At 43.2% G+C, this 19728-nt stretch overlaps 1 protein-coding gene across 1 annotated transcript in view; it reads right to left on the bottom strand.

Annotated features, from left to right (window-relative positions):
* Nucleotides 1–15328, bottom strand: part of Dnah11 (dynein axonemal heavy chain 11) — a 327366-nt gene extending 312038 nt beyond the window's left edge. Inside the window, exons 1-6 of the mRNA XM_087911463.1 lie at nt 14918–15328; nt 12890–13033; nt 10226–10422; nt 8682–8871; nt 7163–7262; nt 3595–3806 (exon numbers count right to left, since the gene is read on the bottom strand). Coding sequence (XP_087767589.1) covers nt 3595–3806; nt 7163–7262; nt 8682–8871; nt 10226–10422; nt 12890–13033; nt 14918–15208 — 1134 coding nt within the window. The 5' untranslated portion in view covers nt 15209–15328. The remainder of the gene's footprint in view (nt 1–3594; nt 3807–7162; nt 7263–8681; nt 8872–10225; nt 10423–12889; nt 13034–14917) is intronic.
* Between the last annotated feature and the right edge of the window lie 4400 nt (nt 15329–19728).

The raw sequence follows: 19728 nt of genomic DNA, 5'->3' as shown, positions 1-19728 counted from the left end.
CAATGACCAATTTTAATATTAGCACAAGGTGGTAGGCAGGCTGCTGGGAGAGAAAGGTACCGACAGCCACACAGAGCTCGAACCTTGGGAACTAAGTAAAGACGTTCACGATAAGAAATGCCCATTGGTGCCAGAGTGGCACAGCGCCTTAGGGGAACGAACGGCTATCCGACCACACTTAAGCCTATGCGGCTGGAGGGAGTGCATGCCTGGTACCGTAAACTTGACCTCTTGACCTGTGACTACAGATGTCACAGACCTTACAGAAGAAACCCTTAACCTTCTGATAAACTGGTACATAGTGTCGGACAGCTCGCTAAACACTTGTCCGTAGACCCTCACATTACAGTAGTTACCCCTTATCAGAAGCTTCTTTCTACAGCGGACAGAACTTAATATGAAAAACTGTGAAAAAAATGAAAGTACAGTGGATAAGTGAGGATGGTGTGCGCATCTCATAAACTCTTAGGGAGCGGCAATTAGGAGGTGTGGCCTTGTTGGAGTAAGGAAGTTCATCACATCACGGTGGGAGTAAGCTTTGATGTTTCCTATGCTCAAGATGCTGCCCAGTGTCACAGTTCACTTCCAGTTGCCTTCTGATCAAGATGAAGCCAGTACCATGTCTGCCTGCATGACGCCATGCTCCCCACCATGATGATAATGGACTAAACCTCTGAAACTGTAAGCCAGTCACCCCAGTTAAATGTTTTCCTTTCTAAGAGTTATCCTGATCATGGTGTCTCTTCACAGCAACAGAAACCAAAGTAGGACTATACACACACACACACACACACACACACACACACACACACACACCACAACATCACAGCACATTCCTCCCCACAAGACTCATGGAGCATCATTAGAGAAGGGACAGAAAGATTCTAAAAGTCAGAGTTTGTGGAGGAGAGCTGAAAAACAGCGTCTCCTGGACGTAACGGGCAGCTAGGCTCTCAAGGAACTCAATAACTTTGGATGCTACACAACACCTATAAAAGACCAACTCAGTCAACATCCCAGCATAGAAGAGGAGGTCCACAAGACTCCATCCTTCATTAAGAAACTCAGGCAGGGGACGGCTACTGGGAAGGGAAAGTAAGCTTTCATGGCGTTGGGGCTACTGGTAAGTTGCCCATACAACAGTGGACAGTCCTACATACATGTGCATGCAGACAACACTAATGGACTCAGCAGAGTTTGTATGTGCATGGCATGAAGGTGTGAGGTAGATGTTGGATGTGGAGAGAGGGACCTGGAGGAATTGAGAGGGGAGAGTGAGGAGTTTTCAAAACAAACTGTATTCATGTAATAGTAATAAAAACATGTCATTTTGTGACTCTTAGAAAGCTACCCCACACCTCAAAGGGGCCCTGTCTCAAAGAATAATGTCGTGAGTGATTCAAGAAGACTCCAGATATCACATGTGCATGCACACGCACATGTATGTGCCCATGCACATGCAAACATGCACATCACCACATGCATGCATACACACACACACACACACACACACACACACACACACACATTTTCTATTTTAAAAGATCCTGACAATAAAACAACAGGGAAAGGAGGGGGAGTTTGACCTTTAGAGGACCCAGTACCAGAGTTGGCTCACTGGTGATTTTAGATCCCTAACAAGTTAGGGCAAGCTTACTACAAAGTTAATATGCTACTTGGAGAATCATGGAAATCAGGTCATTGAAACCTTTGGACAGAAACCAGAACTAAGGAATAAGAGATGCTGCAATATTTCCTCAGAAGCCTGGCAGCTCTGGCTGTTGGCGCAGACTGGGAACCAAGATAATAGCTTGCTAGCTTCAAGGTAACCAGGACTATCTCAGAAGCCATAGATGCCAGAGCTTTATAGTAAAATGGTTTTGGTAATTTTCAAACTGAGAAAAGGATCCTTCCAAAGAGGTCAGGGAGCAGTGCTAGCTGCATGGACAACACGCTGCCTCTGGCTCACATGGAGATGCCGGTGGCTGGCAGCAAGTACCTGCTTACCGCCAGAACAAGACAGAGTTTGGCTCTCAAAGGACAGGAACAGACGAACACCAGAGGAGATGCTGCTAAAACATAGCAAGGCACTGACTCATTGTTCTCTGTCCACCATAGTAGCCACAGCCTGTCAGTCCACAGCTGGTGAGAGAACAGGATTAGCCTCTTGTTGCCCTTCTGTTAAGTCCCAGGCACCATGCTAGCCCTTCTGATTATCATGATGCCATTAACTGGAGGAACCGAGGCTCAGAGAAGTATTCAGCTTCCTTTAAGTGGGTGGGCTACAGTCCAGTTGGTGTGAGCCAAAGTCCTCCCGTATACTGCTACATCTCTACGCAGATGGCTGAGGAGGGGGGCAGAGAGGGGAAACTAGCAAGTCAATGACACTCTAGAACAGGCTGCATACCAGGTATTTATATTACAATTCATAACAGCAGAAAAATTACAGTTGTGAAGCAGCAACAAAATAATTTCATGGTCGGAGGTCACCAAATGAGGAACTGGTAAAGGGTGCAGTGTTAGGAAGGCTGAGGCCCACTGCTCTAGGAGGGCTAAAGTTCACACACTGGGGAGTCCGGGATCATCCCTAACCCTGAAGACACTACAGTGACTCAGAGGTTTTAGCAGGTAACTAAGGTTTAATGGCATTGGAAGAGTGGGTCCAGCTGGGTGTAACATCAGCACTCCTGAGAGTAGAGCAGGGCCGGGAGTTTAAAGCCATCCTCATCTACACAGCAAGTTCAAGGTCAGCCTGGCCTATATGATACTGCTTTTTCTGTCTTTGTTTTCCAGACATCAGGCTTTTAACCTAACAGGGGTGTGGCTTTACAAGGAGAAACTGGTTGACTACAAAACAAAGAGTTTCCTTGCCAGACTTGACCCTGCCCTCTGCCTAGTCGCAGAGGAGTATGCATGTTTTACTGTGTTGCCTGTCACCTTGGGTTATTTAGGTATGGCAGTGCCAGACACCAGAGACCACTTCCAGCTAAGAATCCCTGGACCACATGATGTCCAAGACTCTCTCAGCTCTTGTTCAGTATTGTTCTCAGGCATTTGTGGAGACAAGGATGAAAGTTCACACATAAAGATGCCAGGTGGTGGGGCTGGGGATGGATGACCATTTTCAAAAAGACAGTTTCCAAGCTGAGCAAGGAATAAACAAACAAACAACTTTAAAAACAGTGAATCATAATTCTTTCCATATAATTCCATTCAAGGATAACTGAAATATTCTTACTTTCTCAAATCAGCCAACACTTCTGTAGAAACTGAGAGAAACTACGAAGTCCAAAGCATGACCACGGGCCTTTTGCTGGAATCTACCTTAAATTTGTTTAATCTCTTTGCCTCTTAAATTTGTTTAAATAAACAAAACTCAGAAACAGTTTGTTCTTTGACTGTGACCTATTTCAAGAATGGCCTGAATACCATAAAAGATGAAAACTCACCTGGCAGTCACAAGCCTAGTCTGAAAGTGGGAGAAAAAGGGCATTCTCCTTGTCAGCTGGGCTTGCCCATTGTTGGGTTTATTCATTGTTATTGGACTAATGAAGGCAATGATTCCTATTGTCCTTAACTCTTATTGCTTCATACCTGGTCAATGAAGAGGTTACAGAACTCTTGCAGTAACACTATAGCTCGAGCAGGGGTGTTATAAAACCTGGAATGTCTCCAGATAAGGGAGATGGTGTGGAACAATGGGGCAATTAGGATTTGAGTCTGTGGGAATTCTGCCTCCTGGAGACCTTGAATGTGCCTCCTCAGAGGTCTTAGGTGAAGTTCCACATCACGAGCTTCGAGAAGAGCTGAAAAGAGGAAGTACCATTCATATTACATAGTGTCCTTTTTTAAAAAAAATTTAAAAACCCCTTACAAGTCAAGACAACTGTCACCATAGACAGTTATAAAAGCTGTAGACTTTCCCACTTTGTTATCTACCCTACAGCCTACACGTGAGCAGTCTGAAGGCTAGAGACTGTCCTTCTGCAACTCAGCCTCCCTGCAGGGCACTGATGTAGTTACTCACAGACCATAAGTAATTGTGGCTAAAGACCCACAGGGAAGGGAACCTCCAAGTCGAAAGAGAGCTGTAGAACCCTGCAAAAACCTCGTGAGGATGAAGCATCTGGTGTGGTTGCTACCTCACTGCTGGGTTGCCAAGCTTCTCTAGAACGCTCAGGACAGGCACGATGCACCACTTCCTCTCAGTTTCTATGAGTAACAGGTGCAACAAATAGGGAACCGTCTACTACGTTGTTCACTAACATCTGGTTAAAGTTATCAGGCATGGTAATAGAAGCAGTTTGGAATCAGATATAAGGTGCGATAATACTATACTGTGACTGATCTAAATGTCACTAAACTCACACTATATGAAGACTAATTTTATAGGAACTTGCTGCAGAAGCTTCTTCAGCTAATAGCCTTTAAGATACCAGCCCACTTGGGTGTGGTCTCTTATACTATAATGGACAAGGTTAAGCGTGCTCTCCGTTGCTTCCAGCTGCTGGATTCAGTTCCCGTTTCCCATTCGTGCAGAGGACTGTGATCTAGGACTAAATCTATACCTAAATAAACAACCCTTTATTATATGCAAGCCTAAATTAGTGTGGGATTATTTTATAACTTCCATTTTCATCTGGTGCCCAATGTGGGGCATGAACCCATGACCCTGAGATTAAGAGTCTCGTGTTCTACCAACTGAGCTAGCCAGGCTGAAGATGGATGTTCCAATGGTACAGAAGAACTTTGGGTTACTGTCCAGACAGCAAGATGTCTCTGTCAATTCTAGAGTTTTGGAATAAGCTTACAATGAACTTATTGTTTACTTAGGTAATATTATTTCCTTCTAGAGTCTTTGATAAAGTTGAAAAATAGTTACAGTTTTTCTTAGTGATGATAAAAGATAAAGTAGATATAAATATTGTAAGTGTAATTCTTGCTTGATGCTTGTTTTTTATAAGTAATTTTACTATGTTAAAGTTAAACCTTCCTTTTTATTTAGACAGAAAAGGGGAGATAATGTTGGATTGCCCTCTGTATGCTGTATGCTGTGAATATGTTTTATTTCCATTCATTGGTAAAGAAACTGCTTTTGGCCAATGGCTTAACAGAATATAGCCAGGCTGGGAGAGAGAGAGAGAGAGAGAGAGAGAGAGAGAGAGAGAGAGAGAGAAAAGGCAGAGTTAGGAAGAATGGAGGCACCAGAGGAGAAAGACACAAGCTGCCAGGCTGCCAGTCAGAACCTTGCTGGTAAGGCACAGCAATGTGGTGATACACAGATTAATAGATAGAAATGGGTTAATTTAAGATGTAAGAGCTAGCCAACAAGAAGACAGAGCTAATAGGCCAAGCAGTGATTTAATTAATACAATTTCTGCAGAATGATTTTGTGGTCTGGGAAGCTGGGAACAAACAAGCAGCCTCCAACTACAGGCACTTTTATTGGAATAAAAACTGTGTTAAGCACCTAAGAGTAAGGGAAGATTTCCACTTTGATCCTAAAACTGTGTCTCACCCAAAGCTGACTGTAGGTTGTGTCTAAAGGCAAAGAACAAGCTAAGCTTTTTGACCTAGTGCTATTCCCAAGGATTCATGTCAAAGACAAGTCACTGACACACGCTGCTGGACTTGGTAAGTCCACCCTTCCACCAGTAATAAAACCTTGAGAAGAGAGAAGGCTGTGAACCGTTTCCTCTCGGAAACACACATGCACGAGTGTACTGCGGTTGGTGTATATCTACCATGTTAATTTAGAAATTAAATAACCACACCACAGTTAGGTGCCCTTCACCTGTGCTAAGCAAGCCTACTGATCTCAGTCTTAGATATGTCTTCAGCATGAGTCTTCTACCTCTCGGTCACATGGGTTTGGGCCACTGAAAAGGTTTTTCTCTAATCTCCAGGTCGTGTGTTCTCGATGTTCTGATGGTCCCTAGGACTCATTCCTATACCTATGTTCACATGAAATATTTATCTTATATTAACGGAAGAAAAATGTCATTTGCTTCTATTTATTGAGGGTAAACCTGCAACCTGACTAGTGCTTGCTTAGTCTGAGAGCTCCATCCAGGGTTCTCAGAGGAGAGCTGGCCTCCAGGAGACATCTCGGTGATGTCTACGGGACACTTAGGTTTATCATGGTTGGGAAGGTAATAGTGGGTGCAGTGAAGGGTGCTGTTGACAGACTGATACCTGGATGACTTGTCGGAACAAAGACTCATCGAGCTTCAACCATGACTAAAGTGAGAAGCACTGCCCTGTGTCCCATAGCAAGTCCGCAATGGGGGTGTGGAAAGTAGGATTTGACCATTGAGAAACCAGCAACGTCCATAAGCTGAGAGAGCTGGGAACCCAGATCCAATGAGACACTAACCACCCCCCCCCCATGTTTTCAAATACAACTCTTGGAAGCAAATGTAAAAATAGACATTTCAAAGCAAATTTGAAATTACTTCCAAATGCCACACAGGAGAATAAAAGTGTTCTAATGTTAGAAACAAGCAAAATGCAAAAACAGTTATTTTCTTGGCTTTAATTGTAAGATGTATCCTTCAGTGCCATATATACCTATAGTTGCTTAAACATCGACAAAAAATAAACAAGTCAGGAAACTGGGGAGGACTGTCATCTTTGGAAGAGACTAAGGAGAGCGCTGAGGACAAGCAGGAGGAAAGAATTTTAGCTAGACACCTTCTTACAGTTTTTTCTGTTCTACGGATCTAATCTTTACCAAAACATTGATGGTGACTGGGTCACCAAGAAATAAGAAATGAACCCATGGAAGGTTTGGAATGTTGAATACCTAGACTACACAGACATAGCCCATGTCCTGTCTGGAAACCTCTACCACGGGCTGTCGTGGACACCAGCTAAGGAGGGAAGGCCTTGCCTCCCCTATACACCTTCCAGCTAAACCTTCTCCCTAAAGTTACATAGTACATAGCAGATGAACTAAAAAGGGTTTGGGACCACAGGAAATTCAGTAGAGAGATGGAGACAAAACTGCCTTTGGAAGAACCGCGTGCTGTGCTCACGCCGCGGCCACACGCTGAGAGACAGGTAGACTTCAAGGCCAAGCAGGCAAATGGGGGGTAGGAGTGAGGACAAGGGCAGATGGCTATACTATGCCAGGGCCAGGGATGAGGATCTGGGGTCTTACCATTTTCCACAGTGGTGAAGATGCCATTCAGAGCAGGAAAATAGCTGCTTTGTCTTGTTGTCAGTATCTTCACCATCTTGAGGACAATAGGAGCCTGCAGCTAAAGCGATGAAAATACTTGAATAAATATACAAACCAGATTACTAAATAAATTGGCTCTAATTAAACATTTACATTATATACCACTCACACAATATGCATAGTGTTCTTATTACATTTATTTTTTATTTTGGCATATGTGGAGGTCAAAGGTCTACTTGTTGATGTCATCTCTCTTGGGGGCACTGGCATCTAACTCAGGACATCAGGCTTGGCACCAAGTGCCTATAGCTGCTAAGCCATCTTACTGGTGATAGGAACAGGATTTGAGACTCAGGGGCATATTGGTTTCAAGATGAAAATAAGTTTAAATAAATTTTTTCGAAAGTTTGTATTTTATTTTCCATTTAGTTTGTCCAAAAAAGTGGGTTTACATATTATACATATAAACTGTTAATGATCTGTGCCAGAGCATCCCCAATCAAGAAAAACAAGAATGAAAAGAATAGTTTTTATGATATTATAGTCATTCAGTTGACAGGAAGCACCCAGCAAAGAGATCAAAGTTAGTTCTCCCACAGCCAAGCAAACTCTTACTCCTCCGCAAAGCAAATGAATGAGCCATAATAATTGTGCTTGCTGGCTGTGTGTCTACTTGACACAGCCTAGAGCAGCGCTTCCCAGCCTTCCTAATGCTGTGACCTAATGCAGCTCCCCTGCTGCGGTGACCCTCAACCACAGAGTTACTTTCAATGCCACTTCCTAACTCTAATTTTGCTACTGTTATGAGTTGCAATGTAAATATCTGATGTAGTACAGCTGATCTGTGACCCCTGTCATGACCCACAGGCTGAGGACCACTGATCTCGAGTCACTTGGGAAGAGGGACACTCAATTGGGAAGATGCCTCCATAAGATCTGCCTGTAGGCAGGCCTGTAAAGCCTTTTCTAAATTAGTGATTGATGGGGGAGAGCCTTGGTCACTGTAGGTGGGCCATCCCTGAGACTGTGCAAACTGTGGAGAGCAAGCCAGTCAGCAGCAGCCTTTCTTAGCCTCTGCATCAGCTTCTGCCTGCAGGTCCCTGCCTTGAGTGTCTGCCATGACACTGGGTGGAGTACAAACTCTAAGATAAAATAAACCCTTTTCTCCTGCAAGCTGTTGTTAGTTATGGTTTTATGACGATTCAAAGCCAAACTGAGACAGCAATTAAACCTTGCTACTTCTAGCCATCCCCCACCCTCCGCCATTGAGCTGCTCTGTGCTCTCAGATACTACCAAAACATCCTTATAAAGGCAACCAGTTACCATCCTCATTAACAGAAATGCATTTCTTGTAGAAAGCACTGTGGAGTAAGAAAAGTGCGTTCTCCTCAATCATACAATGGCTGATAGACTTTTAAAACGACCAAGCAATGCTGCCCATCCCAGAGCTGACTCTGCTCATTTGATGTAGAAACAATCCCAGCAGGGTCTACTCACTTGGCGGTGTATGCATTTCAAGTTATCAAGCCTCACAGCCCAGAAGTCCAACTCTGTCTCAGGGGTCGGGTGGAGGCCACTCAGCAGAGGCTGTGCTGAATCTTTTTCTATAATTTCTTGGATCTGATGTGACCATTTAATGACTACAGATTCAATGGCATGTAGTATTCTCCTCTCGTCTGATTGTGGTCTATAAAATATATATGATTACTAAAAGCATCCAACAGTGATGTTATTCAAATAAAGACAGGATATGGTACTAATAGTTTTTATGCATCTATAATCTAGTTTTCTCAATATAAATCTTTCAAAATCCATTATTTTCATGCTCCTGGTTTGAGCCTGACATCATTGTATTATTCTGTGTATAGTACATTTCCAAAGCTAAGAAAATGATCCAGTTCAGAGAAAAAGTGTCAATGGATGCTCAACTGCAAATGCGACATCATTGTCTCTCCTCTTCCAAAGTTCAGGGGCCACTGCAGGGGAGAAGGCAGAAAGGCTGCAAGAGCCAGAGGCTGTGCGGGGGGGGGGGGGGGGGGGGGGGGAACAGAGTGACTTGACGGGACCAGTGCAGGCGAGAGCACACAGCAGCGGTGGGTGACTGCGCAGGCCCTGCATGGGGTGGGGAGGAGCTCACAAACTGAAGTCCAGTGACAGCTGATGGCCTCTCAGGAAGGCAGAGGCAGTTTTCAAGGGTGTGTCTCCTGGGTAGGTGGACAGTGCTCCCATGGGTGGCCCTAACCGCATGAACATATATTGGCAGCGTATCTGGACTCAGTGGGTAACTTAAAAAAAAAAAACTTCAGAACCAGAAGTCGGTAGGGGACAGGAAGATAATGAAGTTAGTGGGAAGAATAGAGGGGGTGTGATAAAAATATGTTGTGTGAAATTCTCAAGGAAAAAAATTACTATATTTAAAAACCGATAAATGGGTTAGAGAGATTCCTTAGTGGCTGAGGACGTCTGCTCCTCCACCAGAGGGCCTAAGTTGGGTTCCTGGCACCCACATCAGATGGTTCTTAACCACCTGTAGTTACAGGCACCATACACAAGTATACACAATTACACAGTATACCTAATCAAAAATAAAATAATAACTAGTAATAAAATTGATAAAGAATTATCACATTCTTAAACAACATTTTCCAAAAAGAATGTTTCTAAAATTATGAATATTGCTAGTTTTCCTTAGAAAGTAACTCGTAGACTGGAGTGTGCCTCTGGTGGCAGAGCTGGCCCAGGTGCACAGATCCCAGGTGTGGTGGTTGATGCCTGTAATCCAAACATGTGGATGTGAATACAGGGGGAACAGAAGTTAAAGGCTATCCTTGGCTACACAGTGAGTTTGAGGTAACCTATACTACACAAGACTCCATTCAAAAACAAATAAACAAAACACATTACAGGAAATAAAATACATTTTAAGTGACATGTTTTAAAGTAACTCTATTTTGCTAATAGTTTAAGAGATGTGATATTTTGTAGGGATGTAAGTCACTCATTTTAATACACTGCATAGAATTGAATATACTATTACTTACCTGGTCACTGAGTAATGCTGGTCCAGGTCAATATTTTCTGCAATAGTAGGAATTGGTAGAAGAGTTCTTTTTGACATTTTGCCCCTAAAAACATGCATCTTATTTTTCATGACTTCTATGTGATATTCCATATCTCGTGAAATAAAACATGACCAGGATTTGTGATTGTTCTTATTAGAAAGAATGGGGATTATTATCTAGAGGAAGCAACGTTTTAGAAGCAGTTAGTTAGTGGACAGTGAGTACCTTCAAAGACTTTTTTGTTGTACAAATTCTTTTGTCAACAAAACCACTCAACTCCAACAAATAATCTTAATACAAAAACTACAGGGAGTGGACCAAGTCAGTGTTCCATTGATGCTGATTCACTGAGCTGTTGTCTTAGTTAAGGTCACTACTGCTGTGATTAAACATCATGACCAAAGTAACATGGGGAGGAAAGGGTTTATTTGGCTTATGCTTCCTCATCACTGTTCATCATCTAAGGAAGATAAAGCAGGAATTCAAACAGGGAAGGAATCTGGAGGCAGGAGCTGATGCAGAGGTACTGCTTACTGGATTGCTCATCATGGCGTGCCCAGCCTGCTTTCCTATAGAGTGCAGGACCACCAGGGATGGCACCACCCACAATAGGCTGTGCCATTCTTCATCAAAAACCAGTTAAGAAAATGTTCTACAGCCTAATGGAGCTTATGGAGGCATTTTCCTAATTGGAGGTGCCTTCCTTTCAGATAACCCTAGCTTATGTCAAGTCAAGTTGGCATACAACTAGCCAGCACACTCTCCAAAATACTTGTCTACTAATATGAAGGTAACTATAAAGTCAGAAGGAAAAGGTTGAGGAAGATCAGAGGTTCAACTTTAGCTTGAAATGTCAACTACACAGTCAGTAGACAAGAAAGGCATGCGGCGCTCTCTCTCTGGGTCAAAGAAAAGAGAACATGGCTGGAGAGAGATGAGGATTCCTAGCACACTTCTGTGAGCTAGTGCATGTGTGCACTTAGCCATGACAATCCTTGTGGTGTTTGCCCTCCAGATCTTCTGGAGACCTTCTGGCTCGTTCACAGTCTTGTCTGAAAGGGATTGAAAATCACAGCACAGTTGTGATGTCCTTGCTTTGTTTTCCCTGCCCAATGCTCGTCTCAGTCTCTTCACAACATTGAACTCAACCTGTGTTTAGATTAAAAACTAAAAAAAACCACAAAAGGCATGAAAGCAAAGGGAAGATATTTGAGAAGTAGGAATCAGGGAGGGAAATGGGTTAATGGAGGGTGAGTATGATCAGAATGTATTATATACATAAGCTATTGGGACATTTTTTAATGTCTCAATAAAACCCAGTAAACTATAATTAATGTATTTTAATAAAAACTAACCTCAAAACTGGGGATGTACTATGGGACAACATTCTTGCACCCTGTAAAAAAATTGTCACTTGTATTGATTTAATACCACACTGATTGACTGGTAGCCAGGCAGGAAATAAAGGCAGAGTGACCAGAATAAGAGATTCCAGGAAGAGGAAAGGCTCAGTCTGCAGTCATCATCCAGATGCAGAGGAAGCAAGATATGACTGCCTCACTGATAAAAGGTACCAAGCCATGTGACTAACACAGACAAGAATTATGGGTTAATTTTAGATGTATGAGTTAGTTAATAAGAAGCCTGAGCTAATAGGCCAACTAGTTTATAATTAAAGCAGGCCTCTTGGTGTTTCTTTGGGACTGAATGGCTGTGGGACTGGTCAGGACAGAAACCTTTGTCAACATGGATGGCGTGTGCCTTCTATGGATATATACATTTACATTCAAAGCATATTGTAAAAACTATGGGAGTCTTGGTGTGAGACCAATTCAGAGAAATATTGGGAGAGTTTCAAGGTTATCAATTGCCTTTTGCCTAGCACAGCTCATAGAGTTAAACCTCACCAAGACCCACCTGGTGCTGCCAACCCTCATCGAAAGGCATAAACTTAAATCATAGGTTGTTTCCAACTCTGCTGAGTCTTCAGAAGACCCCATGCAGTGAAAATTCCTTGAGTACCTGCTTCATGCCACAAACCGCACCAAGTAACAAGCACAGAAAACCTTCCCTACAATTGGCTATAACCAGGGGTGGGGGATCAAAGCATAGCACTAGAGCCAGAGGCAGAGACTTGGGCAGCCTGAAGATTCAGGAAGACAACAAATGTCACACCTCCCAACGCTGAAGACCAAGCCCTTAACACCACCAGACTCAACCTTCAGTGCAGCACAAAGGGAGCATGTGAGCAATTACTAACTTCATCACTGCTTTCCACTCCCTGATATAAATGAAACTCCATTTAGTTAATAAAAGGGTGATATCAGTTTTCCAAAATGTAAGCTCATCTCTACCCTGACTGCAACACCTTAAACCTCTAGCCAACTGTTGGAGCCCAGTCAACTCAAGTAGGCAGGGAAATGTTTCCAGCATTTGGCAAGGGGTCAGGGCAGAGTGAAAGGGAGAGAAGGGCTCACAAGTCAAGCCTATTCATGTACAGATGGGGTTAGGAAACAAGCTAACTGGATCACTCTGCACCCAAGGCCAAAAAGCTAAGGCTTCTACACACCCTGCTTTTGAAGTCGCCAGAGATGGCTCAACTAAAGGCGAGTGTTTGGAGGTAAAGAGAAGACAGACCAGTACCTCATCTAGGAAGGACGTTACATGTGAGAGCAGTGACCAAGGCAGCTCTCCACATAAAACTGTTTCAGAGAAATCACTTTCTTCCACACGTTCAGTCATCTTCTTGGCAAGATAAACCAGGCTGTATTTCACATCTCTTGGAATCTGGAACAAAAGCAAAATAATTAGTTCAAGTTCACCACAGTCTCTTTGATAGCAAGCAGGACTGGCTGAACCCACTAGCAGACATTGCCAACAGAAGAAAACCTAGCATCTTGCCCATGTTTACAAACAAGGTTGGTCTGTTGCTCTTCCGTGTCCTGGAAAAGAATATTCTGTTCTTTTAAAAAATATCTCCTTCAGAGACACGTCCGTTCCAGCAGATCGGCATACACTGTAAGAACCTCATAAACAAAACCAAACATGAAAACATTTCAAACTTTAGTGGATTTTGGGGGGTGGGTTATAACGTTCTCTTGTTTGGAAACAAGACAAACTGAGATAAGAACAAGACACAAGGGTAATTTGTATTTCTGTCATCAAGGCAAAAAATGGAAGGGTTTATTCAAGATAGTTTAACACTGCTATAAGTGGGGAGTGACTTTGGGAAACTATTCGACTGTGCTATGAGCTTAATAAGGGGTTTTGACTTGTATGACAAACTTTTTTACAAAGTTATAATTAGGAGAATACCAGAAAAAAAGATTTGCAAAACTTATAAAATCATGATGCAATCCTGTTACATACTATACTCTTCAAACCTATCCTAATGAGAACGTCTGGGATGACGTCACCACTCACAACAGGAGCTCCAGATGTAGCCCTGCTGAAAGATAACCCACGGGGGAAGGGCTCCAGTTCAGAAAAGAAGAAAGGAAAAGAAAACAGGAAAGAAAGACGATGCCTGTTAATCACCACGCCTGTGCAGATTACAGGCTGTTCCTCCCCTGTATTTCCTTTTGTATGTTATTGCATCATGGAACCAAAATCAGTTTTAAAGAAAATCACATCAGAGAATTATTCAATTGGACACAGTTTAAGAATTGTATTTATTTGTAATTTTTCAGAGCACACTTCTTGTACACACCATATGGGGGTTACTTTACTTGAAAAGCAAGAATTTACAGTTGGAGAGGGCAGAGATGGCTCAGTTGCTAAAATGTTCCTTTCCCTGCACTCACATGGTAATAGTTGACCGTCGTTTGTAACTCCGCTCTGGGAAACCCTTCCCCTCTTCTGACGTCCATGGGGCTCAGGTACACACGTGGTGCACAAACACACATGCAGGCAAAGAACTCAAACACAGAAAAATAAAATAAATGTATCTTTTTAAAAAAAGGAATTTACACACTAATTACCAAGATAATGCTCCTTGAAATTACTAATAATTTAATTTATGCAATAAAGATGTTTATTTTGTGTTTTAAACCACAGCAGCCAGTCTTGTTTGGCCGTTGTTGTTGTTGACTTCTTGGTTTATGTTTTTGTTTGAGGATTTATTTATTTGTTTGTTGTTTTGACAGAGTCTCATGGTGTATCCCTGGATGTTCTGGAACTTGCTATGTAGAGCAGGCTGGCCTCCCACAAACTCATAGAGATCTTCCTGCCTCTGTTTCCCCAGTGCCAAGATTAACAGTGTGCGCCAAAGCATGACCTGCTTGTTGGTTTGTTTTAGTTTTAGAACTCGATTCTTTCTTTCTGGGACAAAATGTAGTTAGCAGACACAGGGACAAAAGCCACACACTTTGTTGTCGTCCTTTAGAAGGATACGACTCTGGAGTTCCCACCCACACAGAAGTTATTTGATCTAAAAGCACGCCTGGCTCTGTACACATGCAACATTGGCTATGCTAGCTGTTTCGTTTTGTCTTGTTTTGTTTATAACATCATTTTATATAACCAATTCTATCGGTAGGCATCTCTTCCAGAAAACTAACCTATAGCCACTTACTTGGATCAGATCTGGTGCATATGGGCACCTGGATTTCTGAGGAGTCCGGGAGGCTAGAGGTTAACTTTAAGCCTTGAAGCAGGCGCCCCTCTCCTTACCTCGGGAGAAGCCAAGAGCCGCCCAGCGTCTGCGACACAGAACAGCAGGCTGGCAGGACCAGAACTCTCCAGAAAGTCTCCGAGGGCCTGCCGGTGGTCCTCGCTCTCCAAGAACTGGCTCCACGTCTCCTCCTGGAACGCCAGAGCCTGGCGCAAGAGACCTCCCAGAAAGCGCACCCGAGGGTCCAGGGCGAAGCGCTGTGCTCTCAGTGCAGCCACTGCCTCCTCGTCTTCATCGTCCTGCTCCGAGGGGCTAAGACGCAGCACAGTCTCTTCCTCCTGGGCTGCCATCTCCTACCTGCGAGGGGAGTTTTGGCGAGGATTTTCAGAGTCGTACACCACAGAGGTGACCCCGTCCTCTGCGATTCCTCAGAGCTGGCACCTGTAGCAGCGTGCGCAGTGTTAGACTCGCAGAAGTTGTGACCAGGACTGCGGCGCGTCCCGTTGCCCGGGAGATGGAGGCCCTGCCCCAGCTCAGGAGTGGGGGCGGAGCGAGAGTCCAGGGCCGCCCTGCAACTCCCAGAATGGGGTCGGAAAATCAAGCCAGGAAACTCAGGATTTCTCTGCTTTTGCCTCCTGTATATATTGAGGGCTCCCAGAAATGTCCCAGGCTGGTTAGCAGCTGTCGATTTAGCAGTACTGTCTTGAGCAGATATTCCTGCTAAATTCACTACCCTGGTTAGTTCGTCTAACCCCTAGAAAGAGGGGGCTAAGAGTTCAACGTTTAACAACGGGCAAAGTATGCCCAAAGCAGTTAGGTAGAGAAAAATGCTGCAACCCGGCTCCGTTGCCAGTTTTGAGTTCCCTTGCGGACCTTGTACAAGTAATAAAACAACTCTCCATTTAAGTGTCCTACTTGTCAGATTTTAAGGTCTAGACATCACAAGTCCCGAGGCGCATCTTCAGACTCCGAAGGAGACTGCAAAGCGCTCTTTGTAAAGGCCAAAATGCCCCTAAGTCGGCTAACATTAGTCAGCGCAGGGAGAGGGGAGTAATTTTGTAGCTCAGAGATGGAATCCTAGCCAAGCATGCCAGAGCGTGACGTCCATCCCCAGCGATGTCATTCACGGAGATTCTCATTAGAAAGTTAGTAAGAATTTTGAGAGGGAGGAGGTTCTTTGAACTAAACAGTTTTCACAAATTTCTTTTTATGATTCATTTAAAATTAAACACTTCAAACTACTGCCAGTACCACCCCCCAGGAGCTGGCAAAGGAGTACTGCCCTTGATATTCCAAGCATATTAGTAAAATTTAAGACACATATAGTAAGACTTAAAATTTTGGTTTTGTTTTGGGGATATTGCCTCTCAGAGCCATCTATAAGTTTCTCTGGTAATACTACCAAATTCTTTAATTTGAATACGTTCCTGAAAAATCTTCACAAAGATGTCCCAGTCAACATTAAATCTGCCTTGTGGCTTATGGGGTTTTTGCGAGTGTCCAGATGCTTGCTGTGGGAGACTAACAGTGAGTTCATATTCTCTCGGCTTTGTATTCCAGGTGTGCACACTCCCGTCAGTCCTGATTCCAGAGAGACCAGAATCCCGAATATAACGGTTCAGCTGCGTCGAGGAGATGACTTGCTGGGTCAGAGTGCTGGCCCTGCAAACCTGACTACCCAAACTGTATCCCTAGAACGCATAGAAAGCCCGGTTTAGTGATGTGTAGCTGGAATCCCCCGATTCTCAAATGAGATAGGAGGCAGAAACAGGAGAAAGCCTGGAATCTCACAGGCTAGCCAGCCTGCAGTACACAGACCAGCAGCTGAAACAAGGGAGCCCTGCTTCCTTCAGCAAGGTGGGAGGTAAGATTAACCCCGAGTGGTCCCCTGACCTGATCACTTCATAAATTTATTAAAACAAAAAACAAATTAAGTTGTAAGTTAATAAACTACTCTCAATTATGGCAGGAAATTTATTGAATAAAAATACTAATACGAAAGTAAGATTTTTCAAGTACTTAAAATGTAACAAAATAGTGAAGGAATATGTAACAAATAATTGCACTCAGTAGTGAGGAGCCGGAAGGGTGAAGCTGCCCTGGAGGGAGCGTGCGGGTTGGATGCAGGATTCACTAAGGGCAATGCAGCTTTAACTTGTTGCTGGGGTTTTCTATTCGTTGTTTTGTTTTGTTTTTTACAGCAGAATAGTTTGTTTTCAGAAAGCATTTATATCTGTAATTAACAAATATCTACAAATAAAAATCTAACATACTGATTGAGGCTGTTCTGACTGAGTTTGCCTTCCATTTCTATCCCGAGTGACCATGTACCTGCTGGGTGCCTCAGTTTCTTCACCTGAAACAGGAAAACTAATTAACTTATCAATAAACACTTCCTCACTAGCCTTCCCTTGAGGAAAGTTTACTTTAATATTAATCAAAAGCTTTTTGGCCATGGAACTGGCTTTGGTTATTGTATGTGAGCAGGTGAACAAATGTAAGACAGGCTGCAGATGGCTTGTGTGGTGAAGCTTGTCCTCTTGTGCTTCTGTCATTGTCATGGGGAGAACATGCTCAGCTAGCCTGATGGTCCAAGAACAATCTTTTCTCCCCTTTCCCACTCCTGTCAACTTCTTGTCCCAATAAGTTTCCCTCTGACTTTCATATTTGTTTAACTGTGCCCCACTGCTGTTTGCATGGGCATGGTAGAAGGTTTTTTACTCCAGTGAGGACAATTGAGCACAGATAGCACTTGAAAAACCATGACACGCCCTAGCCCTTCAGTAACCATTAGCCATCAATAGATCCTCAGGAAGGGATGGAGTACTGTAAGTGCCTCTTGTATCCATGATAGACTGCTGGTGGGCCTTGTGCAGATACTGCTGCTCTGAATGTGTGGGTACAGCAGCCATGCCAAGTCCAGCAGACAGCATTTAATAGCTCTCCCTCCCTTCCGACCCTTTCCAACATAACAGTCTTCCAGTTCCATCTTATACAATGTTTCCTGAGCCTGAGGTTGGAAGCTGGAGGTTGGCACTGATGTCTGGTTTAGGGCTAAGCTCTCAATAGTTGTAGTCAGACTTTTTGTCAGGACTGTTGGCTCCCCAGTAATGACATGGAGACTTAGTATTAATTACGAAAACTTGGTTGTTTCTAATTAGCTCTTATAACTTAAATTAACCTTTATCTTTTAATCTACATTCTTTTACATAGCTCTGTGAATCCACAAGAGTCTGGTAAAGGTTCTCAGGAATTTATTTAGGTGTAAAATAAGGTTAAACACTCACTGACACAAGAAGGGTTAGATGCTGCCCCTGATGCAGCTGCCTTGAAGAAACACCAACCTCAAGGTGCCTGCTCTGCTCTGACCTCCCCATCCAATGGAGTGCAAGAGCAGGAGAGCGTGAGATCGCCTCCCGTCAGCTTAAAAGTCATCACATTCACAGCCAAGAATCCCCAAAGCCATTGGCTAAAGGGATCGAAGTCCCACAACATGGTTTGGTTACCTTTACTCTGTGCTGCCCATGCCACCGCCTTCTTGTCTCCTGGCATCTCTACCCTTTTCCTTAAGAGAAAACCCTAAGCCTGAAAATCCTGCCTAGGTCATTTAGCTTTTTATTAAATGAATCTTTACAGTATACAAAAGATTATTCAACAACATTTCCCCTTTTTGTCTAAATAAAGGGGAAAGGTTTTAATTCTAACATAATAAAATTATACACAATAAGAACAATTATTAGGCAAGAATTACACTTACAATATCCAGTTCATTTGTATTTGGCAAATTCACAGAAAGTACTGTATTACCTATCCTATCTTGGTACTCAAAAATTTTGAAGCTAATTTACTTTTTTCTTTTGTTATTAATTTTTTAAATTTATCTTATATAACAACCACAGTTTCGCCTCCTTATCTCCTCCCATTCCCTCCCTCACCTCCTTTCTACAATCCCCCATCCATTCCTCAGAAAGGATAAGGCTTCCCATGGGAATCAACATAGCATGGCATATCAAGTTGAGGCAGGACCAAGCACTCCCTTCTATATCAAGGCTGAGATAGGCATCCCACCATAGGGAATAGGTTCCAAAGAGTCAGCTCATGCACCAGAGACAGATCCTGGTCCCACTGCTAGGGGCCTCACAAACAGACCAACTTACACAACTATCACCCACATGCAGAGGGTCTAAGTCAATCCCATGCAGATAGGCTCCCTAGCTGTCAGTCTAGAATCTGTATGCTTCCACGAGCTTGGGTCAACTGTCTCTTGGATAAAGCATCATGATCTTGAGTCCCCGCCCTTTGCTCATATATTTCCTCCTCCCTTTCTTCAGCTCGATCCCTGGACTCGGCCCAGTGTTTGACTGTGGATCTCTGCATCTGCTTCTATCAATTACTGGGTGAAGGTTCTATGATGACAATTAGGGTAATCACTAATATGATCACAGAAGAAGGCACAGGCACCCTCTCCACTATTGCTAGGAGTCTTAGCTGGGGTCATCCTTGTGGTTTCCTGGGAGGTTCCCTGGCACCAGGTTTCTCCTTAACCCCATAATGGCTCTCCTCTATCAAGATATCACTTTTATTGCTCTCACTCTCTGACTCTCCCCCAACTCTCTCACCCAGATTCCTCATGTCTTAAATTACTTTTTATCGTAGCTTATATTACCAACCTAAAAATATCTTTTTAGACCTTAAAATATTTTCTTAGACAAACAACTTAAGCTTTTATGCCTCTAAATCTTATATACTTTACATCTCTTTTGTAAGTTTTTTCTTTTGAATTTGTTAACTAAGAAAACCATAACTATTTTCTCTTTAACTCCATCAGAGACTTGAAAAGAATAAAATATTACCCAAGTAAGCAAGAAGT

Source organism: Myodes glareolus, chromosome 11, assembly GCF_982192425.1.
Source record: "Myodes glareolus chromosome 11, mMyoGla1.1, whole genome shotgun sequence".
Lineage (NCBI taxonomy): Eukaryota > Metazoa > Chordata > Mammalia > Rodentia > Cricetidae > Myodes > Myodes glareolus.
The sequence above is the reverse complement of the archived record's forward strand: the minus strand, read 5'-3'. Positions and strand labels throughout refer to the sequence as shown.